The sequence below is a fragment of the Ostrea edulis genome, chromosome 7 (genome assembly GCF_947568905.1).
Source record: "Ostrea edulis chromosome 7, xbOstEdul1.1, whole genome shotgun sequence".
Taxonomy (NCBI): domain Eukaryota; kingdom Metazoa; phylum Mollusca; class Bivalvia; order Ostreida; family Ostreidae; genus Ostrea; species Ostrea edulis.
In genome coordinates, this window is record NC_079170.1 from 60317298 (window position 1) to 60335087 (window position 17790).

General features: G+C 35.2%; 2 protein-coding genes across 3 annotated transcripts; both read left to right on the forward strand.

The window, feature by feature from the left end:
• Positions 1 to 2059: 2059 nt before the first annotated feature.
• Positions 2060 to 3043, forward strand: LOC125655173 (uncharacterized). Of its 2 annotated transcripts, none has more exons than XM_048885348.2 (3): positions 2060 to 2149; positions 2327 to 2507; positions 2608 to 3043. In XM_048885348.2, the coding sequence occupies exons 2-3, from the start codon at positions 2345 to 2347 to the stop codon at positions 2994 to 2996; spliced, it is 552 nt and encodes a 183-aa protein (XP_048741305.1). In that variant the 5' UTR covers positions 2060 to 2149; positions 2327 to 2344; the 3' UTR covers positions 2997 to 3043. The 2 variants fall into 2 exon arrangements, with proteins under 2 accessions (XP_048741305.1, XP_048741306.1); XM_048885349.2 differs by having other exon boundaries at positions 2144 to 2200.
• Positions 3044 to 5188: 2145 nt separating this feature from the next.
• On the forward strand, positions 5189 to 16742 carry LOC125657036 (peritrophin-1-like). The gene is made up of 5 exons (XM_048887672.2): positions 5189 to 5318; positions 5461 to 5517; positions 6151 to 6188; positions 6391 to 6570; positions 16515 to 16742. Exons 2-5 carry the CDS (start codon positions 5474 to 5476, stop codon positions 16691 to 16693), a joined length of 441 nt encoding a protein of 146 aa, XP_048743629.2. The 5' UTR covers positions 5189 to 5318; positions 5461 to 5473; the 3' UTR covers positions 16694 to 16742.
• The last annotated feature ends 1048 nt before the right edge of the window (positions 16743 to 17790 follow it).

Here is a 17790-nt window from a genome sequence, read left to right on the forward strand (position 1 = left end):
CGTTTTCCGTGTCAATGTGAACTCCGCTCTGCACATCATTATGATTAATGTTATAATTACATAAGGTTAATTCATAATCAAGGTTGCCAGATATATGTAAAAATAATGAAAGAAATAGCGGTCTTTTAATGACGGTGTAATTATTGAATTTAAATATCAATTCTATTTCAACATCGAGACTGCTGAAGAACATTGGTCTTCGAATTGATACTGTTTTTATGGAAACCTTTTGATATAAATACTTCACCATGGTTATATACATGTAGATGTAAGGAAGTATGCAGGCAAGTGCATGAACTACTCTGTAATATATAGGAGTATTGGCAACTAAACATAATTATGTTTTGTTTATGTCTTTTAAACATAATTATGTTTAAAAGAAGCAATTGTAACAATCCTATTAATACTTGACTGAAATATTATGTCAACTTTTCATTCAAAGTAGGTGGATATTTCTTCCGTAATTCTGTATAGAGCACCCCTTGTGATCTCTTTAATTTTCTTTCGTTTTTTTCCTCTGCTTGTTTAATTTCATCTTCGCAAGCCTAGTGTCCGATTCGCATATTCTCCTCTCGAGTCAGAAATTCGAAGACTTGGCTTGCGAATTTGGTTTTATTTGATTATTGTTGTTCTTATAACATACATAGATACATACATAAATACATACATACATACATACATACATACATACATACATACATACATACATACATACATGTAGCAATTGGTGGTGAGACAGTTATACATAATCATATTGTTTTTGTTCTTTATAAAAAAATTTATTTGCATGCTCAAATTCTGAATAATTTACATCAACATTCGGGATTGAAAACTTCCTCTGAAACATTTCTTATTGATCCATAGAAAAGAAAATACAGTAGTAAGGGACTGCACGCAATATCTTCCCTGGTTTTACAGTCGTGCTACGTATAATTAAAAACAAGGGGCGTGTATAAAGAGAACCCACTTTTTTGCTGGCCAGTCGGGTAAAAATTGAAGATAACAAACTGCAATTTATCTCGTAATTCCTAAAAAGCAAAATCAGAGTAGGGCAAATACGTCCTCTGGACACACCAGAGTTGGAATAAGGTGCCTAGGAGGATCAATCACCCCGTTGTCAAACTGGCCGCGAACCCTTATATCTTGATCAGGTAAACGGGGTAATCCGTAGTCAAAATTAGTATATATGTATGTTAAGAACGGATTATAAATTGCTATGAAACAGTCAGACAGCATCATGTATATTCAGTTTGATGTAAATCATTCAAAACATTTAATTGTTATTCTTACTCTGCACTATGTCACGCGAAAAAGCTAGAAAATAATTTTCTATTTCTATACTTCTAGAAGAGCAAAAACGATATTGACATCATTATCGCACTTTATAATACATGGGGATAATTATCATTAGGACATACAGATTGTGAATAAAATACAATATGCACAAGTTTCTAAGAAACATATGTATTTAACCACCATGCTCCGTTGAGAGACGGACGTGCATATACATTTGTATGTTCATCACCCGTAATCACCCACCACGTTCTATTAGGCGACTCAAAGTGGGCAATGTACATGTATCTAACTAAGAATCTATTATAGAGATCCATATCGCCTATTAAAGATGTGGATTACATTTCGATACATGTGTTTTTTGGTAATTGTTAGTCATTAGTAGAGGAAAAGTGATTGCACAACTTGTCAATTTTACTGCATACCTTTCAGTCACGATAAAGGGATTCAGCTGTTTTCGATAATTCAAAATTTATATTTTCGAGCTTTTTCGCGTGACACAGTGCAGATTAAGAATAACAATTATGAAATGTCGAAAAGAAAAAGGAAATGTTTCATTTGTATTATGAAATTGTGTAAGTAATGATTTTATTCTGGAAAATGAAAAACGCATAATTATGTTTTATCATTAACTGCCTACTGCTGACGACATTGAATAATCATATACTTACCTTACCGCCATCGAAGTTTAGGGAGAAAAATTAGTATTAATGTCCATTGTGTTGCTTATCACGAATTGCATGTGTATATTGTTTCACTTGCTAATATCAAATACATGTACATGTATATAAGAGCTATAATGACAAAATCGATAGCATTCTTCGGCTCTAGTAAATTGCGCTAGTGGGTTTTACAGGTAAAGAATATCCTGATTTTTCTCAAATATACCTTTATCAAATGATTGACTGTTGGTTGAAATATATATCTATGCATTATTTTTTTTATTTTGTTCATGTCGCACATTTCATGAATTTTTGGTTAATCATTTTCTGGTAAATTTCAATGTGATCTTGATATTGTCATCATGTTTCAGAAATAGCAGCTCTACAGAATGCGATCAACAATTGCCATATATCTGTGTCTCCTATTCCTAGCCTACCAGCTGGATGTGCAAACTGTTCAAGGATATACCTTGATGACGCATCTCGCACAGCAAGCAAATTCCCTGCAATATGGGTTGAATTTGGCAAACAGATACAACCACAGATACGGTGGTAAGTGTTGAAATCAATGTACTTTGATTATGTTCTCGGGGAGAGCAAGATTTGTCTTCTTCAAGTAAAAGATATATATTTTCAATTCAATCAATTGTAGGTAGTAAAACTCGGGTAGCCTTCTCTGCGAGAGCAAATAGCAATCAAAAACTCAGCAGCGGAAATATGATAACATTTGCTTATCATAATACCAACCAGGGGTCGGCACTGAGAGGCGGGAGGTACTTCAGTGCCCCACATTCCGGTCTGTATGTCTTCACCTGGTCAATCCGTACATACTCCTCCAAAGTTGCGTACACCAGTATTAGGGTGAATGGAAGCATCAAGCAGAAGAGTTTGTGTTACAGTGGTACGTCCTCTTACTACGATACCTGCTCCAATACCGTGGTTCTCTACGTTAACAAAGGCTCCACCGTGGGCATATATTGCGATGCTTCTTATGCATACATCGCATCACCGTACTCAAGCTTCTCTGGATGGGAGTTGTAATGTCATTGTGTTACAAAAAAAAATAATAAAACCTTTTTGTCATTAATTATTTTAGTTTGTTTTAATATCATCTTAACACTTCTCGGCAAGCGCCAGGTATTAGAAGTGAAAGTCACGAATCTTTCCAAATCATCCTTAAGAGGAGGTCCTGTCTCATGATAGGCTTTGGCACGATAAGGAATTTCCAATGCCACATGCATGAAAAATTATTGAATGGTATGTGAAATAATTTAATAGATGAACAAAATAGAATGAACATATTTTCAATGTAATATGAGAACAAAATATTCAATGTTGGTCGACTATATTTATGACACCACAGCTAAGCCGCTAGAGGAATTGAAATATATTTCTTAGTAGCCCTATGTTATACATCCTAACAGACTGCATAATGCCATTGTTTGATTGCATGATTGAACCAGAGTTCCATGAAGAAGAAATCAATTGACACAGACTTCAATTGGTGAAATAAATGTTGAACTGCATTTCTTTTCTTTCTTTTTTTTTTATCTGTATTTCCTTCACCGGAAGATATGTTCATCTTCCAAGGGCATAACTTTAGAAACGTTTCATATTCTGACTTCAAACTTGGAATATAAATACATGTAATTTAGCATTGACGAAAACGTTTACGCTAACTGTGGTACAAGAGGAGTGAAGGTCATACAAATCAAATTTAATTTCAAAATGGTTTCTGTGGTTCTAAAAGATGTCCTTAATGTTGTGGTGGCAAACTTGCTGGCCTCGCTGAAGAACTGTTTATTGCAAGAGCGCTGTACGGTAACTGGGTGGTTCACCTTGTAATGAAAAGGGGTGTAACAAACGTAAGTCTGACTCTCTGAAGTGTTCTCTATCCGCGGATCCAATATAACAGCAAGCTTTAAGCTTGTCATCCGTGATGGGGAAAAACCCCACTAAAACATTCTTATTTTCATGATTTATCTTGTCATCATTCACACATATGTACATATACGATTCTGTCATTGCTTCACAATAGCCAAGCGGTATCGAAAGAAGAAGCATCACAGGAATAAAAATATTTTAAATATGTATTTGATTTTTTCAGTAAAGATCATATCTTTGAAATTGTATATAAAGATTTAAAGCTGAAAAAAATAGAAGTTAGAAAAACTAAAAAGAAAGCGATCTAACATGTACAAAAATTTGAATATACTTTTACATGTATTTACAGTATGCGGACGCTGAATAATTTGAAACCTTATGTAGTAGATTATGATTTTGTCATGCACTCTAATACATGTACGTTCTTTTAAGAATACGTGTTTTAGAATATAATATGCAGATATCTTTCTAGATTACTCTACATCCTATTGTGCGATTTTTATCATACTACATTTTTTTTTATACTTTTATTCATTTATTTTTGGTTTTTATTGGTAGAGGCTATAACAGGAGCAGGTTTGACGCTCGTACCCCGAGATATTCTATTTTAACTATGCATTAAGTAATTTATAAATAGTAAAAAAAACTGAAGATAAAATATATGTATATAAATGAACACTATAAAAATGTAGTATATAATAATAAATAAACAAACAAACATCATTAAAAAAAACAAGAATGAATAGATAAACAAATCTTCAAAGAGCTCTGCATATTCACAGGAAGTTGTATTCTAAAACACGTATTCTTAAAAGAACGTACATGTATTAGAGTACATGACAAAATCATAATCTACTACATAAGGTTTCAAATTATTCAGCGTCCGCATACTGTAAATACTTTCTGTACATGTAAAAGTATATTCAATAAAACAAAGAATAAGCAGGCTAGGAAATGGAATCAGCAACAGACATTGTTCCCGCACCGATCATGTCTAGGGTAGATGTTTGACACATTTCCTAGGCTGGTTGAAATTGAAATAAAAGAGAACAAGAGAAATATGTTTTGAAATGTTGAATGCCTTTGTAATTGTAATTGTTCTATTTCGAGTGCCGAATTCATTAATTTCAAATTTTTATGTAGACATATATGTACTTACTGTACCACTTACCATTTGTTGATATAAATGTAGAAATTTGTAGATATACAGATTTGTAAATATTTTTCTCAATAATGATCAAACTCTGGTGACAGAAGCAAATAGCAACGATTTGTAAATACATCAGAAGGTAAACTATGGTGAAAGTCTACAATTTGTTGCGCATGAAATTCTAATCAATATGCATTCGTGCACTACATGTTGCAGACTGAATATCGTGTTTCTTAAATTTCTGGAAAAAAACACATTAATGATAAAATCGATAGCACGGAATTGCGAGATCACAAAATCATTTTCATTCCGTAACAGGTTGGAGAAAGGTCCGCATTTCTATTTTATAATTTCAAAAAAACAAAAAACAAAAAAAAAAACATTCTTTTAAATAATCAAAGCTTTCCTATACATGTAAATTTTAATTTGTAGTCATAACATTTTTATAATCTTGCTTTTCTACTATTCCAGGAGAGGAATTGAAATGCAGATGGCTTTCAAAAAGACTGGTGTGCTTCTTATGCTATGGTGAGCTTACACTTTGGTTTGTGGATTAAGAAATATTTAAAGTAGTGTTTGTTTTACGTTCCTTCGAGAACTGTTCACATTTATAAAGACATCCCCAGCTGCAGGTGATGTGTCACAAATGTTGACCATGTATAACTCACAGGACCGTAGCATAATGGGTTCTACATGTACATGTATAACGCACAGGGCCGTAGCATAATGAGTTCTACATGTACATGTATAACGCACAGGGCCGTAGCATAATGAGTTATACATCGTGCCAACGCCTGTCGAGACAAGGAACTCTTTTTGAAAAAAAGATCCTAGAGACCCACGACTTTCACTTGTAAATGCCGAGTGTTTGGCGAAGGAACAGTCACTACGTCATAGTTTTGACGTGGCCATATGTGAGCACCCACCGAGTCACGGCTTTGACTAGATGCAGGGAATATCATGCATAACGTCACTTTTTGTACATGTATGCACACCAAGTCACCGTGACCTGATTGAGAGTCGAAAACTTGCCGAATCAATGGCTAAATTCTCCAATTCTTAGTTTAAAGACACTCCTTATATTTAATTGCATATACATGTACATAGTATGTATGAAAAGCTTATTGTTATCTATAGTAACCGTGAAAAATAATTTTGTAGTGTGTTGGTAGCAGTCGTCAACGCGAAAAAAGATGTCAGTAAGTATATTCTTTGTTTATTTCTATAAAAAATATTGGTCAATTCACTTTGATATATTCTTATGTACACGGACCTACCCCCCCCCCCCCTCCACCCTTAAAAAACCCTATACTTCATCGGCGATCGGTACTCATAATTTACATTTGTATCTTCTTGGTATTTTATTCGCTAAAATGTTTTCTTTTTGTTATTTTGTTTTAGATTGTAAAAATGGAGAAACATTTCCCCATGAAAAAGACTGTCGTAAATACTACGTGTGTGATCACGGCATGAACGTGACAATGCAGTGCCCATTGGGAACGGCATGGCACAAGGACAATGTCACCTGTGTTCATACGGAGGACGTGGGATGCAAATTTCATATTCCGAAAGCTAAATCAGGTAGTCACATTTTCTGTACGTCATTGCCTAAATTTCATTTTGGAATATGTTTAATTTGACAGTTTTAATGATACTTTTTAAATTTGATTTATTATTCTGCGTATTGCTTAAGATTTTTTTTTTCATTCGTATTTGACATTCATATTAAGAGATGATAAAAAATACTGTAGATCGGAGTACATGCCACATTCTCGTTTGTTAACCTCTGTCACAATACATGTATGTCTATATCATTCACACTTCTCGTAAATAGTTGACATTAGATACATTAAATACTATATATTGAATACCATATTGTGTCATTTCATTCCATCTGCGTGTAGAGTGTATTCATGTTATAGCTTATACAATAGCGTAAAAAAGATATGAAATACGGATTCCAATTCCCTCCCCATTTTTGCAATAAAAACTTAATATATTTCATGCCTAACTTCTTAACGTGGGGGATCACCAGTACAAATATGAAATTCGTGACAACCCCCCCCCCCTCCCCATGCTCCTATTGTGATCAGCACATTTAAAATTAAACTAGTCACTGGCTGATCTTGATAATTCTGAATGAAAGGATGCAGTAAACGGCTGGATGTCTGGGGACTGTCTTAAGACCCTTAGTGAGTCCAGGACAAAGCCTTGGTGGTGGTGGTGCAGGCCCGTAGGAAGCAATTTCACTTGGGGGGGGGGGGGGGCACACCAAAGTAATTTACGACAAAAAAGTGATATCGACAAAACCATTAGTAAAAAGACAACTGCATAAATATGTGCAAGCATTAAGGTGTACGTCATGTACATAAATCTAATTATGTACATAGAATCTAATTAGTTTCCCAGAAAACCCCTCAACTTTAATTTTAAGATTTGTTTGTTGTTGTTTTTGGAGGGGGGTGTTAAGGATTTTTTAAAATCTTTTTTGTTTTGTTTATATCTTTATCATTTTGTTATCAATCATTTCTGAGTCATAAGGTATTTAGTACTCGGTAAACTTTCCAAAAATTGCCAGTCTGTGTTCATTTTCACTTACGAACTCCTCAACTATTTTTTTCTGGATTCAGTTCATCAGTCTCATTTTTATGAACATGTAATAAAAGCAAATTGTTTGTTAGTATTTGGCTCATTGTTGATCTCAGTGATGTTTTCAATCTTTTCAAGGCGCTGAATGAGCGCTCACTGGTAGCGTTAGTTGCAGGAAGTACCAAAATTAGTTTGAGAATTTTGAGGATCTCGGCAAACAGACTTTTTTCATTTGAATGTCAGAAAAATTCAACCATACTTGGTATATCTGGCGTACAGTCTTTTGGCAAAACAGTCTTTAACATTATAAGCTGGCAGTGAAGATCCTTTGGCTTCAAATCTGTATCATACAGGGTCGTGACGAAATTGAATTCCTCTTCAAACGTTTGACCTGTGCAAGCCTTAATTACGAGGTTTTCAAGATTAACATAAGCTTTGTAACCTGATTCGTCAAATCTATATTTTATGCCAGCTAAAAGCAGATCTAATGCTTCGTAGAAATCTTTCCTATACATATATGCACACGATGAAAAAGTATGTGCTGCTGTCCCATCATCAAGTTTACGAGGAATTTTGCGTTTTCTAGGAAGAACAGGATCATCGATGTTCATCTGTTTTGCTTTTTCAACAACTTCCTCGTAAAACTGAGTGAAGATTGTCTCATCTCGGAGACTTTGCAAAGCACTTATTGTCGTTGATGCCATTTTTTGACCATCACTCGCCGAAAGATTTGGAACCTGCAGAGCCCTTGCCAAATTATCACTATAACGTAAATGTTTTTCACTCAGTAAACACCCAAAGAAGAAATCAAACCTGCACATATAAGCAGCCACTCCCCTAATTCTGTTTCTCATTTCTACCCCATGCACGTATTGGAGGCTTTCATCCCAAACATTTCTTAGAATTTCATAGTTTGACAAAATGCTCAAAAATGGTCGGCTTTTATTGTCCATCTTTTGGGACACAAAACCCTTATTCCCGCTGACGTTTTCTCTAGATTTTGGGCATTTTTTAATGTATTGAAAATCATCTCCCTTCTTGGAGATTCTTTAATCAACTTTGTTATATCCTTTGCAATGTCCAGGGTGTCTCTAAGCAACTTACATCCCTTAATAGAATCACTGCAAGCTAGGTTAAGAGCATGACCATAACAGTGTATGTAAATGCATGAATTTGTGTTGCAATACCTGTCTTTGAACCAGCCATAGAAGCAGCCATGTCATGACACTGGCCTCGTACTTTGTTGATAGGCAGATCGAACCTCAAAAGGGCATCTTTAATTGCTAGGGTTATTGAATTAGCCCCAATGTCAGAAAGACAGTACATCCCTAATAAATCTTCATTAGCGGTAAAATGTTGATCAACCCATCGAATGCATAAAACAAGTCGCTCTTTGTTGGAAATATCTCATGTTTCGTCTGCCATTATTGAAAAGAATTCAGACGATTTGATGAAAGCAACAATTTGTCGCAAAACCTGCAACCCCATCACCTGCAAAATTTCATTTTGCATATCTGGAGCAACATACTTATTTGTCTTGCGTTGTAGCCATTCCTGAAGCTGGGGATCGCGTTTAGCCTCTAGCATGAGAAGTTGATTAAAGTTCGAGTTTTTCTCGTCTTTGTCACCCCGAAGAGCAATTCCTTGTCGAGCAAGAAACTTCAAAATGTTTGTGATTTTAAACAAATTAGTTAGACTTTTTCTCGACTTCGTGCGTCTTTGAAAGACATTCTCCAACATCTTTAACCTCCTCCTTTATCGTAAACCCCCTTTACATTGCCTCTTTATGGCAATCACTTTTCTCGTGTGCGGCGAATTTTGTGGTTGCTTTTTTCGTTTTTAAAACCACTTGATATGAAAGCTTTTTCTTTCTTGTGACAAATGAGAGTCTTCTTCTGAAATGATTTTATGCAAGGAAAACAGAATACAACATCTTTGATTTCTACATAATGTAACCAAGACCACCGATCAAACCAGGAGGCATTGAAAGATCTTATCTTTTTACCAAACTTTTTTGCTGGAAAGAAAATATTCCGTGGCTGATTTGGGGTACTACCGATCTCTGGTGTATGCCATTTTTCATGTACAACCTGGGCCTTTTGAACTGGTATTTCTGAGATATCATCTTCTGAAGAAGAAGAATCAATAAAGGAAGCAACCTCAACATGTTTGTCTGTTTCTTTGTTTGCAGTTTCCCCCAATTTACCTGTTTCAATAGACTTCTCATTTGTGTTAGACTCCAAGAGTGGAGAAGGACTATCTTGTGACTGTTTTGGTTCAAATGAGCGATGAGGTTCAGAATCCTCAAAAGATAACATCGAACGCTTTGAAAGAGGTTCCTCATGCTTGTGAATACAGGCAAAAAATGATTAGGTGTCCAACCATCTATTTTTGTAGCAATTGTTTGTGTCCACATGATGTGGATAGCATCCTGATATTCTTTAACATCAGCACGGTCAAGAGGAACAATAAGCTGATAATGATCTTGTCTGTTTACAACAGGGTTTTGCACCTCGGGGAAAATCGACATGATTGGTTTTTTGCAAAACGTTAGAAGCTACAAACATATGTAAAAGGCTTGAATAGTAACCGTTCTGGGTTGTTTTTATTGTTTCCTTTTGTAACGAAGCAATCAAATCACCAGTAATTAAACACTCTTCTGACAGGGAACTTTCAAAGACATATTGAAGTGAACTTTTGTTTGTGGACATGGACACAAAAGTGTTTTCATTCGTGTAGCGCTTCAGGTTTGAAACAAGTTCAAACACAATTCGTACCCTCATTTCCTTAAAATCGTCCTCATGTTCAAACACAAAAGAGAGAGAGTTCTGAATAAACAATTCCCATCACCATATATCTGAATCGGGATAAGCTCAGAAGTAGCAACATTTGGATAAATCTCTGAGGAAACAGCATCTTTTCGAATATTCGAGGTTTAGTCTAGTCAATCTAGCAAATCACCTCAAAGTAATTGCAACAGAGACAAACTCGATGGAATTTGATAAACAAATGCGTGATTAACAACATACAAAAAATCGGACAAAATCGGACAATGGGAAATATTTCAAATTTAGACTTAAATGTTTTAGTAAACCATCGATATTTTGTGGTGTTTACGGCACGCCGTACATGTAAAGGGGAGTAACTTAACTGTGACAGTCATCGGAATAAAGTTATACACGACGATCTAAAGTGCATGTAATCAAAAACGCGATTAAACAGCTTAACAGTTGTATTAAAACGGTGATTTTAAGACCTTCTATATACATCCAATATTGCTCAGCATCTCATATTCTTTGCCGACTTCCATTCCCGGGGAACTTTCACGAATAAAGCTTCAAAATATTTTGTTTGACCCTCTATTGAATTAATTTTAATTATAAAACACAATATTTACTTTAGAAGTTATGAATAATCAATTATGAATAAACTCTTAAAGAATTAGTGTCAATTTACAAGGGTGAATTACGGTTGTTAAAAAAGAAAGTATGGAAAGCCATTCAGGTTAAAAGTTTCAGTTATTTTGTATCTTCATCATTTGAGCAAGCGTTTTGTATTAAAAACTTTTATAAAACTAAGTAAGTAAAGTGTTTTTGCTTTTCCTTTTCAAATTCAGGTTTGGGGAGTCATTCATGGGTAATAATAATGATAATAAAACATTGATAATATAAATAATAAAAATCAATGTAAGTAAACACTTGCGCATATAGAATCATGATTTGATGTAAAATCGAGTAGTTTCTCTTTCTAATTAGTATTGGGTTCACGGCCTGCGGAACCACATCTCCTAGCAGCATGCGAACACCGCGCTAGACCGCCCGGCCATCTATTCAAGATAAAACTTGTTTTCGATGACAATGGAATTCTCGCCACGCTGGCACACGATCATTGAGAATGGAAATGGGATACAGTTATTTATCGTAAATTTTAGAGGATCATACAAAATGCACTTTGTGTTTGAAATGTCTTTATATAAAGCACAGAAATAGCAACGAACTCTGAAATAAACATAATTGCCCTAAGGGACGAGATCAATGTCGGATGAAAATTTAAATTCAATTAGTTAGGGGGAGGGGAATAAAAACTCCCGTAAGTTTCTGTCATCCGACATCGATAACACTTTAGTGGAAAAAGGAAAAAGACAAACGACTGTTGAATACCACATAATATTTAAAACATATTAATGAACATTTAATAGATTTAATGTACACTTTCATTTGTGAATAAACAGTAGAAAAGGTATACAGAGTGTTATATATATTAGTACGTTTCTTTTCTTGTTATTCGATTAGTTTCAACATTTGTCAGATTAAGTTTTAAAGGGGGGGGGGGGTCTTGGTGAAAACTATATGAACTTAGTTTTTTGTGAGACATTGAATTTTTTATCTTGTCCCTAAGTGAAGAATATCGTTAAAACCAGACGTCTTTTTAGGAAACGAAGTTTGTCAATCCTTGCCCTTTCTACATGCATTCACAGGATGCGACACAACGTCAAGAATGTTCGACATCGGAACAGGTCCTGTATGGTCAAAATGTAGACAAATCGCGAAAAAATTCTGTATATGATTAGTTTTTAAATGGAGGCAGGCTACTGACAAACAAGTTGATGGTGAAGGAGTTTCAACTGTTTCGTTTAAAGTCAGCATTTCGCGAATTATATGGTCGTTATAACAATCTACTTTGCCAATACAACCTATCATTGGGTCAAATCTGTCTGACTTGTTTCATATAGATTGTTAGGCCGTTTTTGGCACAATGATATTGAATAAGGGTAACTCCGTTTGCCTTATTAAGATGTAGAGCTCACGGCAGGTGTAACCGGTCAACAGAGGGTGCTTACTCCTCATAGGTACCTGATCCCACTTCTGGTATATCCAGGGGTCCGTGTTTGCCCACCTCTCGATTTTGTATTGCTTATAGGAGTTACGAGATGGATCACTGTTCGTTATCTTCACCTTCCTATATGAGGATTTCATAGAGAAAAAGATATATTCTGGTGTCGATGTCATATCGACTTTGTACGATGGAATACCATAAAGACACTTATAGGAGATTTGCTTTGTGAAGAATTGTTTAACACAATATCATTTTTATAAGTTCAATCATTCCCACTAACTACTAACTACAGCTTCAGAAGAGGAGCACTGCAAGACTTTTTTTAAGTCATAGAGTGGACTAAAGAAATTATTAATTTAGATCCTTCGAACTGGGGCTTATCACTGCTTTCAGCAATTCTCGTATCCGTTAAAACTAAATTACAAGTCGCGCCAGATAAACTTTTGAACGTTTTGACACTAGCCGTTGTACTTGTAAAAATATGGACTGAACTGTACTGCAATTACTCAAATGATCACTTATATAATTATCAAGCACGTAGCAATAATGGCTCTACACCTTTCATCATTACATGCAAAGTTGATAAATTTTTACGTACAGAGGTCGATTTTTAAACAGATTGGTTGCCCCCCCCCCCTCTTCTTTTTTTTTTTAAAATAGCATTGTCGTGAACTGTACACAGTGGAAGTGTAAAATTGAACTGAGAGAACAACCTTAGCCCCCCCCCCCCCCCACCACCACCACCACTACCACACACACCATCAAGGACTTTTATAACTTTGGATTAAAATTAACTTGTCAATTTTCAGGCAATATTGTGAAATTATCTTCAACCCCCCCTCCCCCCCATATTTTTTTACGATGTTGCGTGCCTGATTCATTTTGCTTTTAATTCTATGTGTCCATTGTTTTTAAAACAGATTACTTCTGAAATTCTCGGTATTAATTGCACAATAATTTGGATAGAACTAAACATCAAATACGGCTATAACCCCAACCCCCCCCCCCCCTCTTTCCCAAACTCTAGAATTTGACGAAGTGCACGTATTAAAGATTTCTTTATAAAATCGAAGAAACTGAACCTTGTTTCGTCATAGATGTAGTACAAACTGTTAAAACTCAGCTTAATAAAGAATTTGGTAACGTAAGCTTTACTATACACTGTTTGTTTTAAAATACTACATGTATTTATGTGAAACATAGGACCGGAATGGTAAGCGCGCCTCCAACTTCCGATGTAAGGGGAGTAACTGCAAAAATGTAGGTCATCTTTAACAGATCATGTTTGAAGGGGCATTTATTTTGTGTTAACAGTTTATTTTAATGTTTAAATCTTCATGTGGTAACTCATATATGCCTAATGGACAGGAAAAAGTATTTTCTTCCAAAATCCAGTTTTTAACGATTTTTGTTGGAAAATGAAGATTTCAACCCAAAATTCGGAAAGGGAAAATAAATTTTGGTGCAGAAAAGTTTAGTTGTGCATTTGGACGTTTTATTCTTAAATTTATAAGATCAATGTCATCTCTTCTATAAAACAGTCATTTCCTATCATTTCCAGTTTTTCACTATTTTTGTTTTAGAAAAAGGTAGGTTTTCCTACCTAAAATGGTATTTTTCATATATATTGCCAATAATTTATATATATTACCTGTTGAGCAGTTTTTAAAATAAATCCTAACTTCATTTTTTCATTGGTAGACTCAAATGTATGACAAAATGTAGGTTTTCTTCTTAAAATTTCAATCTTTAACAATTATATTCAAAAAAGCAAGATTTTACCCCAAAATTACAGTCAAGGAAAGAATATATTCTGCTGTAAAAATTTTAATCGAACATTTCCAGGTTGAAATTTGAGATTATTTTTACTGTATGTTACATAAAATGGACATTTTCTTCAATTTCCAGTTTTTAGCGATTTTCATGAAAAACACATCATTTTACCCCAAAATTCCAATTTTCCCATGGAAATACAAAAGCCGATTTTTAATATGTTGTTTGCATGTGTTTTCTTGCATGAATAATCAAAATTTCATTTCTGTTGCAATTAGTTTGAGGTTTTGCTCATTTATGAGCTAGATTGACTAGACTAGTTGGGATATTAGGTATGCTTGTTGGAAGAGGATATTTCTTAAACATTTGCCCTTTGAGTTCAACAAGAAAACTTAGTGCTCCCCATCCCTTTTTTCCTGCATTCCTTGCTTCTTCGTGCACTTTTTCGAAAAATGCCTTTCTTTCGTCCGTCTGGGCATACATTGTGAAATATAATCAAAGTTAAAACTGTGCGGAAGGTTGATCTTACACTGCTACGATAGTGTCTACTCTTGGACCAAGAATGAAACAGGTCTTGACAGCTTGAGACTTTACAAGCTTTGAAAAAGTTGTTACACGTCATGACCTACGTCACATTGGGGGTGTTACGTCACTGATAAATAGTACTTCACACAACCGGGGGTTCCTACGGCCATGTGGTGGTGGTGGTGGTGGGTGCGGGGGTGGGGGCGAAGTCCCCTGACACAAGTGCGTTCTGGCAAATTAAGAAAACGTACATTCATGCTTTTTTCGACATTTCTATACAAATCCTATATGGAACCGGTCGCAGTAGTTCAGTGATAATACCTTTGGTACGTAACCGTGAGGTCGCATGTTCGAATTCTACTCGTGTCATGGCTGCACCAAATCTTAGACGTAAAGACCGCTCTAACTTCACCAAACGCATGGCTATTTAAAAGTGAAAATCACGGATAATGTGACCTTAAAATCAGTAAAATCAGTGTGGCGACAGGCGTTGACACGTTAAAAAAAAAACATGGCCCCACTGCTATACCACTGTGCGCTGAGCATAGTAAGTCTATTTGTGGTACGTCACCTACAGCTGGTGACGGCTAAAATATATAACTGGGACCCAAACTAATGAAATCCTTCGTAACAAATCAAAAGAAACAATCCCTTGGATACAATACAAATGAAAGATTTTGCAATGCAAATGGAAATTATACAATTCAAACGCAAAAATTATATAATACAAATGGAAAATATACATGTAGAATACAAATGAAAAATTATACAATATGAATAGAAAATATAGAATACAAATATAAAAAAAAAAACAATTAACAATACGGAACTTTCGAGATACGAATCCACTCGACTTTTATCGCGCGTTGAACGTCAATTGTAGGGCATGTCACTTCCGGATTACAATAACAACAAAGTAAACAAACATGGAATTCTTCAATTGCTATCAAATTCCTGCATTTAAATGCTATCTTTGAAAGAAAGGAATTACTACAACCATTTTATAGGAAAATGCATTTGATTAAAATATGCGAGTTGGCGAGAGAAATAAATCTAGGGAATATCTTGAGGATATCGGTAAAACCTCACGCCTTGCATCCAATGATACGCGTCTAAATGCACCTTTTCCCCTCCATCTAATTTACACGCAGGTACTAGGCACCAATAGTGACTCGGATCGTCATCGTGGGATTGCTCATAGCTCTTTACGGACCGTGGTGCTAGCTAAACACCATTTGTATCGATGTCAACTTTGCCCTACAATTGGTTATTATCACGTGACCGTGGTGTGTAAACGTCAAATATAATCGGTCGTTCCGGCACATCCCGAAAGTTCCGTATTAGAAATGAAAATTATACAAAATGCAGATGAAAAATTATACAATGCAAATGGAAAATCATACAATACAAATGGAAAAGATCAAATATTGCAATGTTTGACATGCCATACACATAATTTCGTCCTCTGTACTTGGCTGGGTTTTGAATGACCCAGACGACTGCGGAGTCTCGGTATTTATACACAAATGAGATCACGTGATATAAACAGTGACTAATTAAGAACTCCGCATGGTCGTACCTCAAATATCCGAAATCATTACATTACCTTAATGATACGTACGAGATGCATTATTAAAACATTTCTGATATCTAATCACAGCTGATAAAATGATAATGAAATCAGATCTTTCTTCACCACTGTAATTCTCAAGTGCATGTACTGAAATGTATAATTAAATGATTATAGTGATAGTTTCAAAACTAAGTGATTTCATATCTTTACTGTTTTGTAAATCATTCAGGTTCCGGGAATTTTACATGCCCTGCAAAGTTTGGTAACTATCCCAATCCAAAAGACTGCACTAAGTTCTATGTCTGTACCTGGGGACGTGTAGAGATCAAGCAGTGCCCGCCAAGTACAGGATGGGACCCGAAGCTTCAATACTGTAACTTCAAAGACAAGTTGCCAGGTTGTAAATGAAATGTCCTGTAAATTGTATTCAATAAAATGAATTGATTATGGAATTGCATTGGAAATACAGTACAGTTTTTCATCATATTAATAAGTTGTACTGATCGACTTCGATTTAATCAAAATGTGCAATAAAATGGTTCTCAACAACAAACAATAAATATCAATGTACTACGGATATATTTAGAGGATTGAAATCTATTCGATACCCAGTAACGTAACACGTAACCGACTTACCGTATAGTGGTTTCCTCTTTGTTCAACTCATTGATACGAACGGTGAGAGGTGGTGTGTACATATATATCATCACTACAGTAACTCGATCCGTAGTGATAACTTTATTATATACCCCCTTATGTATATTTAGATACACATTTATTAAAATTATGAATGTATTCTAAATTATCAAAAACACAGGCATACAGTGAAATTATATTTTCGCAGTTTTGTTTCTTCTCCACAAAAAAACATTGCGTTGATGCATTGTGACGTCATCAGTTTCAGAGGATACTGATACGGAATCAGAAAACCACAGTATGGTGATCCGGAAAACCGGATCACATTCTGTGAAATCAACAGTATCAAAACACGAAACATTGATGGGTATATGATAAATATATATTATTACTGCAGCAACTTGATCCGAAGAGTCGGATCACGTCGAGTTGACAGGAGCGAATCATCAGATCACACGAGACGCGAAGCGTCGAGTTTGATCTGATGATCCGCGCCTGTCAACGAGACGTGATCCAACTCTTCGGATCAAGTTACTGTAGTAATGATAAATTTATTATATGCCCCTTTATGCATTTTAAATCCACATTTATAAGATAATAAATGCAATCCAAATTATCAAAAACACAGACATACCATGAAATTATGTTTTGTGTACGCAATTTTGTTTGTGAAGCGGTCAATATTTTCCACAAATAACGTTGCGTTGATGCATTGTGACGGCATCAGTTTCAGGGGATACTGATACGGAATCAGAAAACCACAGTATGGTGATCCGGAAAAACGGATCACACGCTGTGAAATCCACAGGATCAAAGAACGATACATTGATGGGTATATAATAAATACATATTATTACTACAGTAACTTG